The sequence below is a fragment of the Leucoraja erinacea genome, chromosome 19 (assembly GCF_028641065.1).
Source record: "Leucoraja erinacea ecotype New England chromosome 19, Leri_hhj_1, whole genome shotgun sequence".
Lineage (NCBI taxonomy): Eukaryota > Metazoa > Chordata > Chondrichthyes > Rajiformes > Rajidae > Leucoraja > Leucoraja erinaceus.
Window position 1 is genome coordinate 11,628,943 of NC_073395.1, and position 23,503 is coordinate 11,652,445.

The following is a 23,503-nucleotide window of genomic DNA, read 5'->3' on the forward strand; positions in this document are numbered from 1 at the left end:
CCTTCAACTGATGCAAACCATTAACAATGATTAAAAATAGGTGCTCAATACATTCTCCATCTTTCGGCTGAAATTCTGAAGCACAAAACCACCAACTAGTATAAATATATTTTATCATTATGTTTCCTACTATAACATGTTACCATTCAAACTGATAATATAATAATACTTTCAAAAGTGTTCTCCTTCTCCCCCCTTGAAAATAGCAAAGCAGAATGAAAGTTGCCTTGGTCCTGGAAAAAGTAGCTCTTGTTCTCCATATAATGGAAAACAATATGAACATACTGCTGCCAAACATAAAGGGTGTGGATGGTATTCATTACTGCCTAAAGAATGTGCTGAAAGCAGCAATATGTTTGATTTTAGATTTGGCTACACATGTCTTAAAAGGAGGCAAATATAAGGACTGAGAATGAATCAGAATTTGGCTCATGTTTTATATCCATGATTTCATTTTATTTTGGCTTCTTTACTGCTCATATTGCCATCAATCTTTTGGCCAAACTTGTCACCCATGCCTAAATGATTTAGCTGAATACATTAACTTTGTAACTCAGCAGTCTTTAAGTTGGTAAGCATCAAGTAATTATTTCCTGCACTTTCTGTTTTTATTTTAGATTTCCAGCATCTGCAGCTTTTTGATTCCCAGTCATTCTGTACAACAGGTGGGGGTAGGGAACTTCTGCTGGCAACGATATTCACTTCTCTTGGCTTTGCCTGAAGGGTTCTCCATCTGCTGATTGTATTAAGCTAGATTCCACTCTTCGCATCCTTATATCCCTCTCTTTACCACATTTTCACCAGCCAACAATGAGTCATTATGGAACCCAACCTTCCTGAGGTCATCTGTTGCCGGCCCTGATTTGTTCTGGCCTTTTGTTGCTTCCATTTACCCCCCCCACCTCTCCATCTTTCAGTCTGAAGAATGGTTCTAACCTGACATGTCACCTATTCCCTTTCTCCATGGATGTTGCTCCAACTTTTTGCGCCTATCTTTGAATCTTAACCCTCTTGACTTCCTCCTTCTTAATAATTTCAGATTCTAGACAGCTCTTCAAAGAGTTGTCACCGATGTCATTTACTTCCATCGAGAGGTGGACGCAACATGCCAAGTCTTCTTCACATGGCAACATTTCCAATACTCAGATAAAAGGTAATAGTAATGGCTCAATTGGAAGGTTCCTACTTCTGAGTCGGAAGTCAACAGATTCTGGGCCCACTGTGGAGAACTTAGCACAAAATCTTGGCTGGTAATACTGTGCTGTACTGGGAGAGACCAGTGCTATCTGAGGTGCTTGCTGTCAGTCTTCTGTTTTCATGCTCTCTTTACTCTTAAGGAGTTGTGGTTAGGATTTAAAAGTTCCATGATATTGTTTGGCGAACAACAAACAATGTGCCTCGGTCCTTACACACCTCCACCACATGTAGAAGGTACCAAAGGGAAGGGACCAAATACACATACTAACGATGATAGCAAAACTAAAATGGATGATCCAGATGCTGACAATGGATGCAATTGGTGAGGCTTGCTATGATTACACTCAACCAGATTGCAATGCCAGTCTCTTTACATTACGTGACCTGCAGTTAATGCACATGCATTCATTTGTAATATAAAGCACAAATACACATTAAATAACAGAGCAAAATGTACCTTAATAAGAAAGCTCAACTGTGACAAATTAAAACAGACACAAATATTACCGATGTAAGTTGCGCGATAAATTGCAAGACAATTTCTCCCATCCCTCCTAGAGAATAGTTGATTGAACAGGAGGGAGACAATTTTAGGTGCTGATGCAAAGTTGGAAAATTCCTTCCTCGGATTTCTATAAGTAAAGTCCTTAACGTTCACTAGCTTGAGAAATGACGGTGCAGAAGATGACACTGCAAGGACGTGATTGGAGCATATTTTGCAAAATCATACAGGATGCTTTACAATGGTACAACCCTATGAGATGCTAAAAATGACAATGGAACTAACATGAAAACACTACAACCTCCAACTAAGCTCCGAACTACAGAACTTAGGGACATTGTTTTATGTCTTTGCACTATTATCGTCTGTTTTTTTATCTATTGGGCTTCTTTTTTATTGTTTATTAGAGTGTTTACAGAAAGCTATGTAAACATATCTGTTTTGTTGCTGCAGGTAAGAATTTCATTGTTCTGTTTCAGGATATATAACAATAAATCATTTTGACTCACGAAAAATATGCGGCACCTCTCTGACCGTACAGCAGTACTGTATTATTTCCCACTTTACCAGAATACAAGGTGCTGTATTTCCAGGTTAAAAATTGTAGTACTTTTCCAAATAAGCAGCAAATGCGTCACGCAATAATAACGGATACTGATCCTGCGAAGTGCTGGAAATATTCCCACTCTCCTCATCCTAGCCCACTGGCAACATCAGAACATTATTGAGGCTAGGACCGTGCAAGATGGAGTAACTCAAATAGAACAGATTGGTTACACAAGTTCCCTAGTTACACAATCAACTTATGCACTTGCAAGATAAAAGATGCCACATAGCACTTCTTCAGAAGATACGTCTGAGTTTGCATCAAAACACATAAATTATGAATGTGAGGATCTATCATGGAGAAATTGAAGAAATACATCGAACACCAACTGGGATCTTCATTTTGTACTCATCCCACAGCCAATCCCTCTTATGTGGAATGACGTTAAAAAGTGACACCGAACGAAACGGCTGCTACGAAACTGGAAAGAGGAGCTTGCTGACTCTTCAAGTCATGACATTCAAGATCAGGCTGGCGTTGAATTCCACATCTTCAGTGTGCTCTTCTCCTCTAAGTTGAGGAGGGCTGCAATTTTTCCCATCTTCAAGCACCAGGTGTGCGAAATATGGCAGTCGTCCTTATTTCCATTCATTAACATTTTACTCGGGCTGCAGATTTAAATAAGTCTCAGAGCTTGGAATTTGGCTGAGCTAAAAGACAAAACCAAGCGAGATGGGAGTGCGAGTCTCAGAACAACCAGCACCGACCAGCCTTGGTTTACACGTCATTTGCGTAAGACGGAATACAGAGAGCACCTTCGAGATATTCCCCTTCCTAAGAACAATTACTTCAAGCCAAGTCAACGTACATTTTTATATAAGTATTGATTCCTGAAAAATGGCTTGCGATTGTTTTGCATACCAATTATTACCAATGATTTATTGATACCAATTGTTTTGGTAACATGAGGATGACAGAGAAAGAAAGCCAAATAGGGAACAGTTTCTGCCTTTCCATGTATGACAAGAACCAGGCTTTCTTATGTTGCAACGAGTTCATCGGAATCACACAGTAATAAAAAAATAATTCCTACATTATTTTCTTTAGCCCTTTAATCTCCTGCTTTGGTCAATCATAACTCATCATACCTACTACCATAACCCAACCAGCAAACCACTGCATGTTGGCATTCAATACTCCCTATTTGGGCTTATTCTGTGATTTGGACACCAAACACTGTAAAAGAATAAGATGGAGTCTACTTGCTCTCAAGTTCCATTTAGCAATTGACATTATGCATCAAATAGCCATTGGTCAGTAGCAATACAATGTGAAGCCACGACACATATAATTATAAAATAATCAATTCTTAGTGGAATTAAACATTCTTCAACTCCCACTTCAACTTTTCAGTACAGTGGATGCTTCTTTATTCAAAAATATGGTGAACATCAGGTTAGGAAAGTTAAATGATGTGAACGTATTCACAATTTGAACAATTGCTTCAATGATTATTTAAGCTACATTCCAGTCAATGGTAGATAAGGAGCAGAGGATCAGACCAGAATACCCATTATTTTAATGGCACAGTAGCCAGAACTAATTAGCAACTCAGAATGCTCAATGCTCTTATTTCAAAGACAGGTCACTTCAAATTGTTGAATAATTTAACACGTTTGAATTTAACTTTTTTGCAAATATCATACATACAATTTGATTAAATCTTTTATTGTGCAACAAACAGACTGGTGTAATTTGTGGGAAGAATTTCTGTGCCATCAAGAGATTCACTTGTTTACAGTCAGAGCATCGTGTTTGATTGTTGCTCAGAATTACCATGCTAACTTGCCACACAAAATGTCAAAGCACTACAGAATGTGGAGTACAAGAGCAGGCTGCATGGGCCTGAATACACGTCAGTATATTAGGAAACTTTTTGGAGACATTTCTTATACAGACATGATGTGACTCCTAAACCACGACAATCTCCTCTCTTAGGAAAGCAGGGAGATAGGAAGAAATAAAAATTGGGAAGTTGGGGAAGGTGAAATGGTAGAGCTATGATTTGCATTCAGATATTGCTGAGACTCCAAATCACTGATGTAATTTTGATACCATCCAAGCAACCTGATTACAGCGAAGATAGACACAAAATGCTGGAGGAACTCAGCAGGACAGGCAGCATCTCTGGAGAGAAGGAATGGATGACTTCAAAGGTCTCGATCTGAAACGTCACCCATTCCTTCTCTACAGAGATGCTGCCTGTCCCGCTGAGTTACTCCAGCATTTTGTATCTGTCTTCAGTTTAAACCAGCATCTGCAGTTCCTTCCCACACAATCTGATTACAGCATTCTCGCTCATGAAATTTGGAGAATAATTCAGGACTTGCATAATAATCTATTAGATGGGATCAGGCATTAAATACGGCGACACAAGGAACTGCAGATGCTGGCGCACAAAAAAAAGGACACAAAGTGGTAGAGTAACTCAGTGGGTCAGGCAGCAACTCTGGAGAACATGAATAGGTGATGTTTCGTGTCAGATTGTAAAATACGTATGGCTGCAGCCTGCAACTCACCTGCTTCAGCTGTCTTGAGTTTGGGTGATGGCATACTGGGTTCTCCCATTCCCAGGGTGTTTGTCGCAATCACGCGGAATTCATAATCCATCCATGGGATTAAATCCACAACCTTTACAGTTTCCATGTTCCCTTCTATATCGTAGGGATCTAAATAGAAAAAAGGATAGAAAGAAGGGTTTCAAACTTGACGCCCAGCACCAAAGACTTCAAGCATGAGAAAAACTGCTGAAATTAAACTTTAGCTAAATCAACATGAACTTTGATAGCGTGTTTAGTGAATTAATTATATAATGGGATTTAGGAATGGATGTTGAGGTAGGAAAAAGTTTAGTTTAGTATATTATTATCATCGTGTGTACTGAGGTACAGTGAAAAGCATGTAGGAAGGAAATGCAGATGCTGGGTTAAACCAAAGATTAGACACAAAAAGCTGGAGTAACTCAGCGGGTCAGACTGCATCTCTGGAGAAAAGACTCTGGAGGTGACGTTTTGGGTGGAGACCGTTCTTCAGCTTTGGTTTGCGTGTATTTCAGTCAGACAAAAGACTATACATGAATACATTCGAGCTGTCCACAGAGCACAGGTAAATGATAATGTTTTCAAGACTTTATTAAATATCCGATCAACAGAGTAGTCTACTGACTAGCATCCTCATGATCAACTGTACATGTTTTTTTAAACCGTTACCAGCAGAAATTACCAACCATGGCTTAGTGAACTTGAAGATTATACTTGAAAGCACAAGACGGGGAAGGAATCAGTCTTTGTGGCTAAAGTGGCTAAACTGCAATGGGGCCAAACATATGGTGTTGAGGCCAACCTGTAGTTGTTTCATAGGCACATGTTTGGCATTGATAGGTGAAGACAAAGTTCTCCATTTTGCCTTTCACTTTCCCAAGGAGTGTACTCGGTCATATAATAAAAAACTTATGGAAACACATCAGTTAGTGTGCGACGAGGGGAATATATTTCCTAATTTACCACTGTCACCCCAAATTCCTTAATAACCCTCATCCAAGTGATCAAAATGCTGTATTTGTTAACACTGTAGCGTATGAAATGTAATAAATAGAAAAGGCGTGGCACTGGGGCACAGCAGTGGATTTGCTGCCTTACTGTGCCACAGACCTGGGTTCGATCCTCACTACTGGTGCTGCCTATACGGAGTTTGTACATTCTCCCAGTGACCACATGGGCTTCCTCCAGGCGCTCCTGTTTGCTCCCACATTCCAAAGGCTTACAGGTTTGTAGGTTAATTGGCTTTGGTTAAAATTGTAAATTATCCCCAGTATATAGGATAGCGCAAGTGTACGGAGGAGATTGCTGGTTGGTGTGGACTCGGTGGGCCAAAGGGCAGGTTTCCATGCAGCATCTCTAAAGTACTAAAGTAAAGTAATTGTATAAATACTTGAGTTCCAATTTAATGAAAAAACGTAATATCTTTGTCCTTGCCCGTGTTGTTCAATCAAATTCCCAGTATCAGTGTGTTTTGACTGACCTGTTTTGGCGTCTTTCCAATCGATAGAATCCAAAATCTTCTGTTGGACAGTGTACCTGGAGATTGGGCTATGGTTATCTGTCCCTCGACTCCAGGACAAAGTCACGTAGGTGTCTCGGATATCTTCGACTCTCACTCCTCCAGGGGGCCCGGGTGGACCTGTAGGAAGAGATCACACAGGGGAGGGCAAAGGAGTTGTGGGTCACACAATGCTGGCAAAACATTGCAGCTGCAGTGAAAGATAAGAAGCATTCTCGCCCCAGTTGTAAAAATTGCTGGAAATTCACTACAACAGTTAAATACTGGGACTTTATTAATCCTTTGCCACCATCTGGGCCTCATCAACATAACTACAGAGCATAAAAACAGGCAGGGTCTTGCTGAACTTCTATAAAACACTTTTCCATCCTCAACTAGATTATTGTGCTCATTTTTGGGTGCCTCGCAATGGGAAGGATGTGAAGGCATTTGACGGGGCCCAGAAAAGATTTACAAGAAAGGTTTGTAGGAAGAGGGATGACAGTCACAAGGGTAAAGACAGGTACTGATATATATTTTTTAGGAAATAGAGTCTGTGGGGAGATTTGATAGAACTATAGAAGATGACGAGGTGTCTGTAGAGAGTGCACAGGGGGAGCCTGGTCTTTTGAGCGAAAGAGCTAAAGATTTGAGGTCAAAACATCGAATAAAGAACAAAATTAAGAGTGACACGTAGAGAACGTTTTTGTTTCATAGCATGTGTTTGAAATCTGGAATGCATTGTCTGCAGATGTGATGGAGGCAGGTTCCATTCCCGTTTACAGAGGCCTTTCAGAATTGGCTAGATAACTACATGGTAAGAAAATTGCAAGGCTTTGGAGAAGGAACTAGTGGGGAGAACAGGTGAGTTAATCTGGTGGAGTGCCGGCACGGACATGGTGAGTCAAATGGCCTCCCTCCATGCTGTAAACAATTTTATTATTCTATTATTAACAAATGATTAGTTACAGATTAACTTGAGCTGAAAACATTTGATGCGGAATGAGATGAAACAATAACAGATAAATCATTAGGACTGCCAAGTTGAAGTCAAATCTGCCGGGCATTCAATATCTCCAACAAGAGTGAGTCTAACCACCTACCCTTGGCATTCAACGGCTTTACTGATGTTGCGTCCCCCACTATCAACATATTGGGGATTGCCACTGGCCAGAAACATAGAAACATAGAAATTAGGTGCAGGAGTAGGCTATTCGGCCCTTCGATCCTGCACCGCCATTCAATATGATCATGGCTGATCATCCAACTCAGTATCCCGTACCTGCCTTTTCTCCATACCCTCTGATCCCCTTAGCCACAAGGGCCACATCTAACTCCCTCTTAAATATAGCCAATGAACTGGCCTCGACTACCCTCTGTGGCAGAGAGTTCCAGAGATTCACCACTCTCTGTGTGAAAAAAGTTCTTCTCATCTCGGTTTTAAAGGATTTTCCCCTTATCCTTAAGCTGTGACCCCTTGTCCTGGACTTCCCCAACATCGGGAGCAATCTTCCTGCATCTAGCCTGTCCAACCCCTTAAGAATTTTGTAAGTTTCTATAAGATCCCCTCTCAATCTCCTAAATTCTAGAGAGTATAAACCAAGTCTATCCAGTCTTTCTTCATAAGACAGTCCTGACATCCCAGGAATCAGTCTGGTGAACCTTCTCTGCACTCCCTCTATGGCAATAATGTCCTTCCTCAGATTTGGAGACCAAAACTGTACGCAATACTCCAGGTGTGGTCTCACCAAGACCCTGTACAACTGCAGTAGAACCTCCCTGCTCCTATACTCAAATCCTTTTGCTATGAAAGCTAACATACCATTCGCTTTCTTCACTGCTTGCTGCACCTGCAATCCTACTTTCAATAACTGGTGTACCATGACACCCAGGTCTCGCTGCATCTCCCCTTTTCCTAGTCGGCCACCATTTAGATAATAGTCTGCTTTCCTGTTTTTGCCACCAAAATGGATAACCTCACATTTATCCACATTATACTGCATCTGCCAAACATTTGCCCACTCACCCAGCCTATCCAAGTCACCTTGCAGTCTCCTAGCATCTTCCTCACAGCCAACACTGCCCCCCAGCTTAGTGTCATCCGCAAACTTGGAGATATTGATCTTGGAGATATGGTTCAACTAGATCAACCATATAAATATTTTGACTGCAGGGAAAGGTCAGAGGCTGGGTATCCTACAGCTTCTGATATCCCAAAACATTTCAATCAATGGCAAGATACAAGTCCAGGCTATGCCAAAATACTCGCCATTTTACCTGGATGACTGCAACGCCGCCAACTTATGCAAGAAACCATATACCACCCAGATGAATGTAGTACACATGATTAGCATCCTATCAACCACCTTACACGTCCACTCTCTCCATCACCAGTGTCCAGTGGCTGCAATGTGCACCTTTCACAAAGTTTCCTACCGTCTACTCCTGCAGCACCTCTCAAACTTGAGTCCCCTTTTCCGCCAAGAAGGACAAGGACAGCAGCACACGTGAATGTCCATGTGTCACACCTTCCTACATCCCAGAATACCTTACGCAAACACGGCTGGCCACTAAGATGATAGTGCCAACAGATCCAAGACTACTGGATATCATCCCAGGGAAGAGAGGCTTGAGGGATATGGGGAAAAAGACAGCTAAGAAAGGAGGGATTGGGATGTATGCTGAGGGTCATGTAGTCATTTAGCTCAGGAACATGCCCTTCAGCCTAGTGAGTCCATGTCGATCATCAGCCACCAGGTTAATTTTTTTTAATGGGAAAATAGCTTTTTGTTTTTCCTAATGTTCTAGTGGTAATACAGATTAGTTTATTGTCATATACACAAGGGTGCAATTAAATTCCTTATTCACGTGAAGCTCATAGAGTAACCGGTATACATGCAGTAAAGAAAAATAAAATTAAAGGAATGCATTAAATCTACCGAATAAGGATTGATGACGAAATGGCATCTTTAAAGAATGATGTGGCTGCCAAACCATTATGGCACAGAAGTCTTTCAACATAATTGTTGACACTTCCAGTTGCAAAGAACAACCAACAAGTGCTCCACAGATCAACCAACTACTAGCCAAGGGACACTGTTTGCCTTCTAACACTCATGGTATGCAGCAAGGCACATCACCAACTCAGATGATATACCATCTGCTGTGACCAAAAGGAAAGGAATATGGGTCTCCCATACTCAATGGCATAACCTGTAGGTTCCCCATTGGGCTTGTCAGGTGTAACTGCCCTCTGCTACCACTTCTCCTAGCCCCAACTCTCAACCCTGCACAGTGCACTTGGGAAGCCAATGACAAACAGTTGCCCAACTTGACTCAAATGAGGGGTGAGGTTTGACGGGCTGAATATGAAAGTTGACCGATACCTGCTTATGAGCAACATCTTCAAGGTGGCTTTCACTTTTCCCAGCACGTCACCCAACATATCCTCTGGTGCCATTTTGCGCAGACATATGACCAGCAGAGAACCTCAGCCGCCAGAACCACATGGCAGGTACATAATGACAACAGCTCTCTGTTTAGTACAAGGTAGTGGTCAGCCCACCACTCACTTGCTTGTGGCTGGTATAGATTACCTGCTGGAAGGAAGGTCCACCAAGAGTTCCTTTCTTTATGCCACCAAGTTCCATGAAGCAATAACGAGTATTTGCAGAATGCCTTTAATCCAGTCAATTTGCTCCAATGTGAATATCAAAAACTACCACTGAGCCAGAGAATACAACAGTGAATCAAGGGTCTAAATCTTTGCACAAAGAAGGATCTTTAAGTATTAAACCCTGAGCAAGAAAAGTGGAAACTGAAAACTATATAAGCAATAAATAAGAAAACTTTAATCCCAATGTCCAGCTCCCAGAAGCAGGTTCTCTTTATTTGCAAATGAAGGACTGGTAAATGAGCATGTATACATTGAGTTGGGCAGCACAGTGGCGCAGCGGTAGAGTTGCTGCCTTACGGCGTCAGGGACCTGGGTTCGATTCCGACTACGGGTGCTGAATGTATGGAGGTTGTATGTTCTCCACTTGACCTGCGCGGGTTTTCTCTGAGATCTTCAGTTTTCTCCCACACTCCAAAGACATAGGTTAATTGGCTTGGTATAAATGTGAAATTGTCCCTAGTTTGTACAGGATAGTGATAATGTGCGGGAGTCATCATGATTCGATGGTCAGCGCGGACTCGGTAGGCCAAAGGGCCTGTATCTCTAAACTAAACTAAACTAAACAGTACCAGATACTTCATTCTAAATAATAAACAGTACCAGGCATTTGCTACTTCTGCACAAGCTGAAAGAGCTTCTACTTTGAACCTTCCAGGTACATATCACTATCCAACAGCACTGTCCAGCCATAGCGCATCTGGGGCCCATGCTTAAAGGTCAAGTTATCATGCACCTCCTTAATTAATTCAGAGCGAATCATCCAAATTATGTAAGCAAAGAAAGAAAATGGAAATAAAGATAAGATTCCTGACTTCTGCTTTTCACAGTGTATATGTGATTGCTGCTAGTTGTTGATCTTATTGCAATTAAATGGTGATCACCATTGGCCTCAACATTAAAGCCCAGCCCAGCAATCTGAAGGGCACTGCATGTGTGGTCAATGTGTAGATGCTGCCTCACCCGCTTCTCCAGTTTCTCCAGCATTTTTGTCTACCTTCGATTTTCCAGCATCTGCAGTTCCTTCTTGAACATGTGGTCAATGGATGTTGGGTGAATGTGCGCATTGATTGAGTGAGTTTCTAGATATCCCCCATTCATAAGGATGAGCCCGGGATACAAATTCCTCCTTCTCAAACAATGGATCATCCTTAAGAATATACCATAATAGGTACTTTCCCCGCATGTATGCAAGCCCAGGTCCACAAGGCCAGATTGCCCCTGGATATGGATCAAAGGATCCCACTTCGACCTAATATAATGCAGGCAATTCCACTAAGGTTCTCCCACTACAGAAATCTAGCACCTGCACCTCTCCCTCAGTTTAGTAACTCATTGTATTTAAGCTTTTAAACTGCAATGTAGTATTTATCTAACTTTTAACTGCGTCATAATGACTGTCGAGTTACACCCGGTGAAATCTGGTCCATATTACAGAGTTTCTGGCTTATTTTTAATTGTCCTGAACTTCAGATTTCCTTATATAATCCTCAATGAATGACATGTGTTGGTATGTTATTTCCAGACCACAAGGGAGGAAAAAATGTTAATGAAAGAATGAAACACCAAATAAAACCAACAAAAGAGCTTAATTAAGGCGGAAATCTAAAGACGTGGGGGTCAGTGAGTGGACAAATATAACTGTGTCAGCCTTCATATTTCATATGTTCAGGATTTAGAACAGTACATTTCAACAAAAATCCCCACTGCTTTTGAATAGACAATTCAACCTCTTGAATTAATTTGAGTAACTTACAGCCGCCAATTAACCTGACATACTGTACATCTTTGGGACCTGGTATTGGGAAATGAGCCTGGCCAGGTGACAGTCACACATACAGTCTGTTTGGTTAGGTCAGATTAATAAGAGGAGCAAGAGATTGCAGGAACCATGAAGAAAGTCTTTGCAACAGTCTTGCAGCAGTCTAAACCAGGTCCCAAAGAGTAGCCAATCTTGTTCATTCATTTGAGAAGGGAAGAGACAAGAGACATTTATTGTCACATGTACCAATTGGTACAGTGAAATTTGTGGTCACCATACAGCCATACGAATTAAAAAGAGCACAGAACACGATAGTCTTTAACATAGACATCCCCACGCAGCAGAATCAAAGTTTCCCACTGTGAGGGAAGACACCAAAGTTCAGTCATCCTCCTCTGTTGTCCTCTGTTGTTCACCCGTAGTCGGGGGGCTCCCGAACCCCTCGCTGTCGCCGTTACGGGCAGCCCGATGTTCAGGCCCGCTCGTCGGATGATGGAACTCCAACGTCGGTATGGGAGAACATTCTCAGCGACTTGGACTTCCGAATCGGCCATTTCCGACCGCGGCTCCCGAAGTCCACAGGCCGAGCTGGGCCGAGATTCACGCTGGCGGCCCTCGGCAAAGGGAACCCAGGGCTCCACGATGTTGAAGTCAGCGCCGCCCGCGCTGGAAGCTCTGCAAACCACAGCTCCGCGATGTTGAAGCAGCAGGCCCAACACTCCGGAGTTTCGAACAGCGATCCAGGTAATGCATCGCCCGCTCCACTGTGAATCCAATGCTACACCGCTGCTGAAGCTTTGGTCCGGTCCCCGGCAGGAAAGGCCGCGCCAATTGAGTTGGTAGGCCGCGGGGGGGGGAGCGAAGATGCGACTTGGAGAATAGTCACATCCTTGCCAGGAAGTGACTGCAAAACGGTTTTCCCCTTACTCTACCCCTCTCCCCCACATAGAAATACTAGGAAAATCCTCCAAAACGTACTTTTAAACAAACTAAAAATTTTAAAAAGATAGAAAAACAACACAGACTGTAGGCAAAGACTGCCATCATCAGCAGCCCCTAGTGGCCAAAGAAGAGATAATCCAGAGAACCTGTGAGCCTCACGTCAATGGTAGGGTAGCTATTGGAGAGGATTCTTCATACGTTCCAGGAACAGAATTAGGCCATTCAGCCCATCAAGTCTACTCCACCATTAAATCGTGGCTGATCTATCTTTCCCTCGCAACCCCATTCTCCTGCCTACTCCACATAACCACTGATACCCGGGATAGGATTTACTCCCATTTGGAAGGGAATAGGCTAATTTGGGACAGTCAGAATGACTTTGTATATTGCAGATCCTGTCTTATCAACTTGATCAAGATTTTTTGAGGAGGTGATGAAGGTGACCAGTGAGGAACGGGTGGTGGATGTTGACTACATGGATTTTGATACAGGCATTTGATACAGCCTCCAATAGTAGGCTGATCCAGAAGATTAAGATGCATGGTGACTTGGTCATATGGATTCAAAACTGTTTTACTGATAGAAAACAGAATTGTGATGGAAGGGTTTAGTTTGATTGGAGGTCTGTGACCAGTGAAGTTCTGCAGGGATCTGCGTTAGGACCTCTGCTGTTTGTGATATATCTATAAATAATTTGGATGTAAATGTAGATTGGTTAGTTAGTATGTTGTCAGACTACACCAAGATTGCTGCAGTTGCGGATAGTAAGGAGGGTTGTAAAAGTATACGGTGGCATACAGCTCAACTACAAAAATGGGCAGATGAGCGGCAAATGGAGTTTAATCTGAGCAAGTGTGGAAATGTTGCAATTTGCAAGGTTGAATGGTTGATGGCATATGGTTGATGGCAAGATCCTTAACAGCATTGATGCACAGAAGGGTCTAGGGGTCCAGGTCCATAGTTCCCTCAAAGTTGAAAAATCAAGGAGACAGAGTAATACAAAAAGCATAGATGATTTCAGGGAAAGAGCTGGATGGATATTTTGTGATTGGAGAGAAGGGGTTTGGGCTGTGTGGCCGATGAGGGTTAGAAATGATGATTGGACATTAGGGTAGAGTAGAGGAAATGCAATAGATGATTGCCCTTACTAGTGCCATTTTATACTCACTTCCCATACACGGGGTGAAGAACCTCCACCTATCTGCATCTTACTGACCTCTACCCCCTACTAAGCCTTTACTTTCACTGTTCTAGCAGTATATTCGATTTTCTTGGTTAAATCTGTTCGCTCCAAGGCTGTTTCAGGTATCACACATCATCCTCCAGGAAAAGGAAATAGAGTGATACAGTGTGGAAACAGGCCCCAACTTGCCCACACGGGCCAATGTGCTAGGTGTTCCTGGGTTAGGGTGTGAGGGTAGTGAATATATTGCTCTGGGTCAGGGTTCACAGAGCTTAGGGCATCCAGAAAATGCTGTGCATTTGTTAATTGGGGAACATGTAGTCAAATTAGCTGACATCTCGGGAGATATGCAGCATCTTCAATACCTGTCAATAGCTGCACCTTGCATTGCCAGAGCCTCAAGTCTTCTTCCGCATAACAAACTACTCTCGATATAACTATGTACCCTTGTGTCATGTGTACTCATAGAGCATACTCATACATCGTGGAACAGGTCCTTTGGCCCAACTTACCCATACCGGCCAATGTGTCTCAGCTTACGAGTCTCACCTGCCCGAGTTTGGCCCATATCTCTCCAAACCTGTCCTATCTATGTGTTTCTTAAATGTTGGGATAGTCCCTGCCTCAACTACCTCCTCCGGCAGCTTGTTCCATTGAAAGGAACTGCAGATGCTAGTTTATACTGAAGATAGATCGTGTCGGCCAAGGCAGACTGAACATGTGTTCAGCCAAAAAATAATTGTATTCCTTCATTATCACCACTTCCCCAGCCAACAATGGGTCATTCCTTAGTCATCTGTTGCCTGCCCTGCTTTGTTCTGACCTTTTCTTACCTCCAGTTCCCTCCTCTCTACTTTCCTTCTGAAGAAGGGCCCCAACCCGAAACGTCACCCATCCTTTTTCTCCAGAGCTGCTGCCTGACCCGCTGAGTTTCTCCAGTGCTTCGTGTCTATCCTTGTGTCATAATTAGATTGCTTGTTGCTTGGCACGCACTATGTCCATTGTGGAATGCTTGTTGATTTATACATGGCAGAACCTACAACTTCAGTTATCCACTTAAATATCTAGCAGGTCTGCTCTCACTTGAGGTATGCAGTCTCGCAGTAGGTCACTGCACCTGTCTGTTTCCAGACTGAAGGCTATTGTTTTGTAGCCACCCCCTGGAGCTGCATGTTTCATCCTTTTTCAGCTCGTCATACACCAGCACCATGTTTTTCACTTGAGTGTCAGCAGCTGCTTGAGTTAGACTTCAGGGAAGTATTAAATGGATTCCAAACCAATTCCTTTTGGTATTTGAAAGGCCTGCCTGACTGAAAGACACACTCCGCTAACACGAAGGCTCCTCAATTTCGAGCTTTGATGCCTCTGCTTTGGTGTTACTGACTTTTGGGGAAAGTAAGCCTTGTGTCAGGGATGGAAAAGTTTACTTTGTGGTCCACGCTTGCTTTCGCCTTGCACAAGGGTTAATGAGGAGGGCTGACCTCTGGATGAAGTTACAGACTAAAAGCGGCAGAAGGCTGTGGGAAGCAGGGCGGTGGTCACACACGGTCACAGTTTGTTATCTCATCTGGCAAACAGCCTGCAGTTTTTGTCAGATGAGACTCAAAGGTGTTGATGGCTTTTCACCAGAAATCCTTTGATGTGAAGAGAAGATAGCAATGCTATGAACTGCTCCAGGTTGCACTGAATAAACAGGGCACAACACACTATAGTAATGCATGAAAAAGATTCTTTATGAGTTTACTTAGAAGTTTAGGAGTTCTGCCTACTTTGTGTATTTATGTTCAACTCCAAGGGCGGCACAGTGGCAGAGTTGCTGCCTGACAGTGCCAGAGTCCCAGGTTCGATCCTGACTACGGGTGCTGTCTGTACATTCTCCCTATGACCATGTGGGTTTTCTCTGGGTGCTCTGGTTTCATTTCACATTCCAAAGACTTGCAGGTTTGTAGGTACAGCAAGGAACTGCAGATGCTAGTTTACACCGAAGATAGACACAGAATGCTGGAGTAAGTCAGTGGGACAGGCAGCTTCTCTGGAAAGAAGGAATGGGTGACATTTTGGATCTAGACCCTTCTTCAGTCTGAGAGTTAATTGGCTTCTGTAAATTTTAAATAGCCCCCTAGTGTGTAGGATAGTGATAGTGTATGGGGTGATCGCAGTCGATGTAGACTCAGTGGGCCAAAGGGCCTATTTCCACACAGTATATCAAGTCTTGCTATGAATGATAAGGTAACATCTAGATTAATTGGTCACCTATCCTATCTTTAGAACAGCAAGAATATGCAATAAACATAGTCTTGCCTGTGTTGTTCATAGCTCAAGGAACTTTTACCAAAAGCACACAATCTGTTAAAGCTGACATACAGGAAAATTATCACAAAAGCTCTTTCACTAAAGTTTGCTTTAAATGTTCTTTGCAAATTCAGGACACGCCCACAAAAGCAAATCTTGGCAAAGAATCAAAAAAAGCTTCCAGCTGCCGATTGTAAGATTATATTGAACGGCCCATCGAGTCTACTCCGCCATTCAATCATGGCTGATTTATCTTTCTCTCTCAACCCCATTCTCAGGCTTTCTCCCCATAACCCCTGATCCCCGTACTAATCAAGTATCTATCCGTCTGCTTAAAAAAAAATTAATGTTTATGAGCCATGATTATACACGGAAAATGACATTCTGAGAGAATTTGGATCGCCCCTTTCTAATAAACAGGATCCATTTTACAGACGTCCGTAAGTCAACTTTGTCCGTAGGTCAGAAAGTTCATAAAAACCACTCAGTATGGAAAGAATACCTCCACGGTATTGCATCCAACAACATCAAAAGCACATAAGACTGATGAAAAAGAACAATTACTAAAACAGGGAGAGAGAGTAATTAGAATAATTGTATGTACATGTCAAACATTTGAAGTTAATAATATTATGGGAGTTTGTTCATATGTGGGAATGCCTATGTTGAGAGTTCTGAACCCATGGACAGCCTGTAAGTATTTTCAAATTACTTTCAAAACTTCCCAAATTCCCACTGTGGAACTTGGTGGGAAATTAAATTGCAGGAGCCCCCACTGCTGTTCCCAGTTCACAAGGAGTTAATTAAACTGTAGAACTAAACTGCAGCCAGAGGACACGGGCTCTCCTGATTCAGTCCATAAATGGTCGCTAACGTGGGAGACATATTCAACCCATGGGAGAGGAAATTCCAGACAGACTTTCCCTCATTTGTCTTAGATAACTGAGACATGAAAAGATGTGGCGAGATAAATGTGGTTGCGATAAATACGTGGCATTAGCCTTTTTGAAATTACCCCCTCTCTCCTGCCTGGGTCTATATGTAGGGCTGCCAAGCAATTAACAATATTAATTGCAAGTTCATCACAGTTTTCATTGCCGAGCTACACATTAATAGAACTTCGCCATTTTTTAATGGCCCAATCAATAACACGTTGCCTTTATAACCTTTGACAATGTAGTTTAAATTTCACCTTGCATTTAATATATTGCCCTTTCCTGGGTCAGTGTCCTCTTCCAGACAATGCAATACAATCAACTCACTATCACTGAAGCTAGTCTTCCACTAATTTGACAGGCTCCAAGTGACTATCAGAAACAGCATACAACACTGGGTAGAGAAAAGGCTCTGGGGCGAGACAATATTTCAGTTATAGTATCTCTGCCATGCGCCACTCTGGCATGCGCTAAGCCATGCTCTAATTGAACTATTCCAGTATTACACTGCTGGCATCAATATGGCAATGTAGAATGATTGGTAGGATCTGGAGGAATTCGTTGATTGGAATGCAGGGAAAATAGCTTCTATAGGTTCCTGCCATTTGCTGTATATGCCTGGCCAATATTAGACAACCCAAAAAGCTTACCCACAATTGTCTGAATTAAATTTCATCCGCCACTGCTCCGCCCAACTTTCCAGCCAATTTATAACTCTCTAAATTGTTAGGCAACTGTCCCCACTATCTCCAACCTCACCATTCAACAAGCTTACTTCTCAGACCACAGGCATGCTTATCAAACACAGTTATCTGTACGGCATACAATAAAAGTCCCAGCACAGATGTCCGTGGTATATCACTGGTTACAGACTTCCAGTCAAAAAAACACCCCTTATCTACTACCTGCTGCCTATCACCACGACAATTTTGGATCCAGTTTGCCAAAACTCCTTGGATACCATGTCCTCTAATCTTCTGGACCAATCCAACATACGGGACCTTGTCAAAAGTCTTGATGAAGTCCACATGTATATCTAGTGAATTTTCTTCATGAATTTTCTTTGGAACATGACCGAACATGACTCAAAACATTCAATCAGATTTTTGAGGCAGGAGATTGGTATTTTGCCTGGTTAGTGACAACTGCACATCTATCTTGGTGATGGCACTGTGAATCTCTTTGTTGACTTATCCGTATATATGTTTCGAGTCATAGAACAGGAACATGTGCATGCCAACCATCAAGCTCCTATCTCGACAAATGATTTACCAGCACTGTGGTCTACTATTTCTTAAGGATTAAAGTACTCATTTAAATTCTTCTATAATGTTGTTTGATTACCCTTTTTTTAGACTTTTAGAAATACATTGTGGAAACAGGCCCTTCGGCCCACCGAGTCCACGCCAATAAGTGATCACCCCGTACACTAACTTACACTCACTAGGGACAATTTTACAACTTACCAAAGCCAATTAACCTACAAACCTGCACGTCTTTGGAGTGTGGGAGAAAACCGGAGCACCTGGAGAACACCCACTCGGTCACGTGGAGAACGTACAAACTCCGTACAGCAAGCACCTGTTGTCAGGAACTAACACGGGTTTCTGATGCAGCAAGGTAGCAACTCTACCGCTGCGCCACTGTGCCGCCCTCAAGAACTGTGCTCCAAAATGAATGTATGCAGCTAAAGAATAACACATAATCCAAATGAATACGGTTGCAACTGGGATCTCAAGCCAGCCTGAATGCCACTGGAAGAAAAGCAATAATCACCATGGATTTCTGCTAGCGCTCACTATTCCTTGACTTCATCAACCACGGTTGATCGAGGTTTACTGCTTAACTTTACACATGAGCAACTTGTGGTTAACGTGTGCACTGAGCGAGACTGGAAAAATCTATGGGAACGCAACCCATGTCACCCAAACACCTTCAGGAATTGCATGGAGGGAGTGAAGTTGGAAGAAACTGATCACAAAAGATCAGTTATCTTCAGTTGTCGGTATTCAAGACTGAGGAGAGCAGCTGTACATCGGTAGGAAAAGCTTCAGGAGTAGATGGGAAGAGACACACAAGGTAAACCTTGCCTCAGCAGAGCAGATGTTAACCTTTTTCATTGGACATCCATTCCAGCAAAGTAAAACCATTGAATGGAGGACATAATTGAAGCCAGCTTGCCCACACTACTCTAAATGTAAATGAGTTTCTTCACAGGAAGTTTCACACCACGTTTCTCCATCCTCTTAATTAACTTGCTTGTGAAAGTAAGACATGGTTTTTCTCACACTCTTTTTTTTTAAATTCAGTTAATCCTATTTACCTTGGGTGCTCAGATTATATTACAGGAAATGGTGGTCCAAAATGTTTCAACCGAAGCTGTAACTTATGAGGCCTATTTCACTCACTGCTCCATTTTTTTGGTGACTAACAACCTGCCACATCTTATTCGCCGTTTAATTAGTTATTACAATAGCCTTATACATGCTGATCTGTAAACCCGATCAGCTCTATTAAAAGTTGATTTGTCCGATTTTTAGTGATGCTTTAAACAAATCAGAATCTGTTTCATGAAGAAAGTTTTGTTATTCAAGATAGTCTGTCGAGATCTCATCAATTGGCAGTGCAACCAGCTAAATAGTCTATCTGAAGTCAGGCACAAATGCTGGTCTAACTCTGGGTCAGGCAACATCTCTGGAGAAAAGGAATACGTGACATTTCAGGTCGAGACCCTTCTTCAGACTGAAAGAAAGGCTTCCTCAGATTGAGCCCTGCTGGATTCAATGAATTGTGCGCGGGATGCAAGCAGAAGCCTCCACATGGCGCAACCCGGGCAATGCTGACGACAGAAACTGTACCACAGTGACTGACTGAAGTAGCCAATTCTGCAACCACCGACTGTCAACCGTCACTGACCGACCGTGATATAAAAGATGGCCGGACACGAGGAAGAAGAATGAATTGTGCAACTTTAGCTACCTTGTATTTTCTTTCTATTTGTATCGGGAGTGACCATTTTTGTCAACCATTCCTCTCTTCCTCTGCCTTTCATTTGTACAGTCTGACCCGCTGAGCTGGACTATATAACCTTACCAAGACTTTGCAACATTGCCAACATATTACACAGGTTAAATGCCCCTTAATTGCCAAATTAGGTCAAGGGTTATTATGGTCATGTGTCATGAGGTGTCATGTGTCATGACACATATTGTGGTCATGTGTCATGAGGTACAGTGAAAAGCTTTCTTTTTCATGCTACCCAATCAAATCAGATAATATTTTCATAAATACAATCAAGCTAAACTCAAGTACAATAGACAGGGCAAAGGGAAAGATGCAGAGTACAGAATATAGTTCTCTGCATCGTAGCTTGCTATTATTTTACCCAATCACAGAAATCCCTTTTTTCCATTCACTGCCATCCCTCGCCTTGGCTTGCCTTACTACCTGGGTTCACCTATTGTCTTACTTTCTGTAGATCAGTGCATGTTCCTTTAACCATAGTCACCTCCCGTATTACTAACCACTCCCCATTGTCTCCAGTATAATTGTAGTGTCCCCACCTCTAGCTCGCTCTCTAGCTCCAGTGATGACCACGGACAGCTACAGCATAGTGATTAACAGTTACCTAATAAATAGTTATAGTAAAAGACTTGTGTGTGTGCAGTAAGTCCTTTTTACATGGTGTCATAGCGGTAGACTTGCGTCTCCTGTTTATCGGTTTTTGTTTTATCATTTCTTTCTCCCAGTCCTTCCCTCCTTTCTTTTATCATGTCCCACCACTGTCGTCGACCAGACCAGTTGGTGTTCGACACGGACATTGTCCATCGCTGGACCGTGTTCCAGCGCGATTACGAGCATTACATTGCCATCGCCCACCCTGATGCCACTCCTGCTGTACAGGCTCACCTATTGCTTAACCTCGCGGGACCTGCAGCTATGGATCAGTATGCATCGTTCCATTTCGCCGCCGGAGAGGACCGCAACGACCCGGTATGTCTCCTTAATAAGTTCGCTGCCCTTTGTGATATTCCTACCAACAACATCATCGAACGCTTCAAATTCTTCCAGAGGCAGCAGCTGCCAGGCGAGCCTGTCGGCACTTTCATTGCCGCCTTGCATCACCTGGCTCAGCGCTGCCGCCTTGACACAATCACCCCTGACGAATTAATTAGGGACGTCCTGGTCAATGGTCTCCGCAACGATAGACTGCGTGAGCAACTCTTAGTTAAACCCGATCTGACACTGCGGGATGCTATGTATTCTGCACGCATGTCTGAAGCCGTTGGTTCCGTGTCCAGACAGGCTCCCCAGGACATTAACTTCACCGGTCAAGCCGGTCGCCTGACTACGCGACGCAACCCCGCGGCTCTCCCCATGAAAGTCGCCACCTCCACTGTCCCGCGACGCTGCCCTAACTGCTTTTTTACGGCTCATCCCTCAAACATTTGCCCCGCACAGGGCAAGACCTGTCTTTCCTGTGGCAAACTCGGCCACTTTTCTGCCGCCTGCCGTTCCCGTGGGAAGCCAGTCCCTGCTCCAAGAAGGAGTCTAAACAACCTTGCCGAACTGAACAACATTGCACTCCCTGATAGCGCTCTGCTTCCTCAGTACGAGCTGGAGGAGCTCCAAGACTCTGATGCACTCCCCTCTCGTGAAGATCCAACTATTTTTTCACTTTTGGGTACACCTGCTCTGATTACGGATCCCTCTGTGCATGTTACTGTGAACGGCCATTCCTTTTCAGCCAAGGTCGATACTGGCGCTTTCGCCAATGTTATGTCAATAAGCCTTTTCAAGCAGATCAGATCTGGTGAGAAAGTACTCCCTGGCGACACCTGCCTCCATGCCTACGGGGGGGGGCGTCCTGGTTCCCGTGGGTAAGGCAACTCTTATCTGCACAGTTCTAGAGACCTCTCGGCCCCTCACTTTCCACCTGCTGGACTCTGACAACGTCACCCTGCTGGGCGCCCGTGCGTGTCAGGACTTGGGGCTAGTCTCATTCCACCACAGCATTCACCTAGTGCAGGCTCCCATGGACCCACTTATTGAATACCCCGACCGTTTTGATGACGTTCTGGGCAAGCTGCCCTGCGACTACAAGATTGTTGTCGACCCGAGCGTCGACCCGGTGATTCGACCGGCACACCGCGTCTCCTTTGCCATGAAGGGCCGCGTGGAGTCTACTCTGCGCGATATGGTGACCATGGGCATCCTCAAGGAGGTGAGCGCTCCCACCAGGTGGGTCTCCACCATGGTCGTCGCAGCCAAAAAGGACAAAAGCGAGATTCGGATCTGCATTAACCCCAAGGACCTCAACCTTGCCATCAAGCGCCCCCACTACCCCATGCGGACGGTAGAGGACGTTGCTGCACAGGTCGGCCCTGCTACTGTCTTTTCAGTCCTAGACGCCAAGAGCTCCTTCTGGCAGATCCCTCTGGACGAACGCTCCTCATTCCTCACCACTTTCAGCACTCCCTTCGGCCGGTTCCGTTTCCTCCGCATGCCGTTTGGAATCAACTCTGCCAGCGAGGTTTTCCAGCGCACCATGGAGCAACTGTTTGCCGGCTTACCGTGCGCCATCATCGTGGATGACATTCTGGTGTACGGGAGGGACGTTGCTGAGCACGACCTGAACCTCCGCAAAGTCCTGGACAGGGCGCGGGTGATAAACCTCAAGCTGAACCCGAAGAAATGCCGATTCCGGGTTCCAGAAGTCACTTACGTTGGCCATGTCTTCACGGCTGGGGGTCTCAAACCCGACCCCCAGAAAACGTCAGCGGTCACTGACATGCCCGCTCCTACCGACGTCCCTGGCCTGCAGCGTTTCCTGGGCATGGTCAATTACCTGGGTAAATTCATACCCGACCTCAGTGAACTGAGTGCCCCCCTTCGGGAACTAATCAAAAAGGACTCCGCGTGGGTCTGGCTCCCGCACCACCAGTCAGCTTTCGTGACTCTGAAGCTGAAGCTTGCCGCTACCCCGACTTTGAAATTTTTCGACCTGCACCGACCCATTATCCTCACTTGCGATGCCTCGAAGTTTGGTCTCGGTGCCGCTTGCCTGCAGCTTTATGACAACCTTCAGCTGCCCGTCTCCTACGCTTCACGCACCATGACCCCTGCCGAGCAGCGATATGCCCAGATTGAAAAAGAGCTGCTTGCCGTGGTCTTCGCTTGCTCCAAGTTTAAAGACTACATCCTCGGCAACTCTTTCACCATCGAGACTGACCACCAGCCGTTGGTGACAATCCTTAATAAACCTATCCATGTTGCTTCTTCCCGGTTGCAGCGCATGATGCTGCAGCTCCAGCGTTTCACGTTCCAGATCGTCTACCGTAAGGGCAAAGACATGTTTGTAGCTGACACTCT

At 43.9% G+C, this 23,503-nt stretch overlaps 1 protein-coding gene across 5 annotated transcripts in view; it reads right to left on the minus strand.

Annotated features, from left to right (window-relative positions):
• Positions 1-23,503, minus strand: part of LOC129706216 (contactin-1-like) — a 427,793-nt gene that overhangs the window by 138,685 nt on the left and 265,605 nt on the right. For all 5 annotated transcript variants that reach the window (XM_055650289.1, XM_055650292.1, XM_055650287.1 and 2 more), the window contains 2 exons: positions 6,327-6,485; positions 4,826-4,975 (listed from right to left, as the gene is read on the minus strand). In XM_055650289.1, the coding sequence (XP_055506264.1) occupies positions 4,826-4,975; positions 6,327-6,485 (309 nt within the window). The remainder of the gene's footprint in view (positions 1-4,825; positions 4,976-6,326; positions 6,486-23,503) is intronic.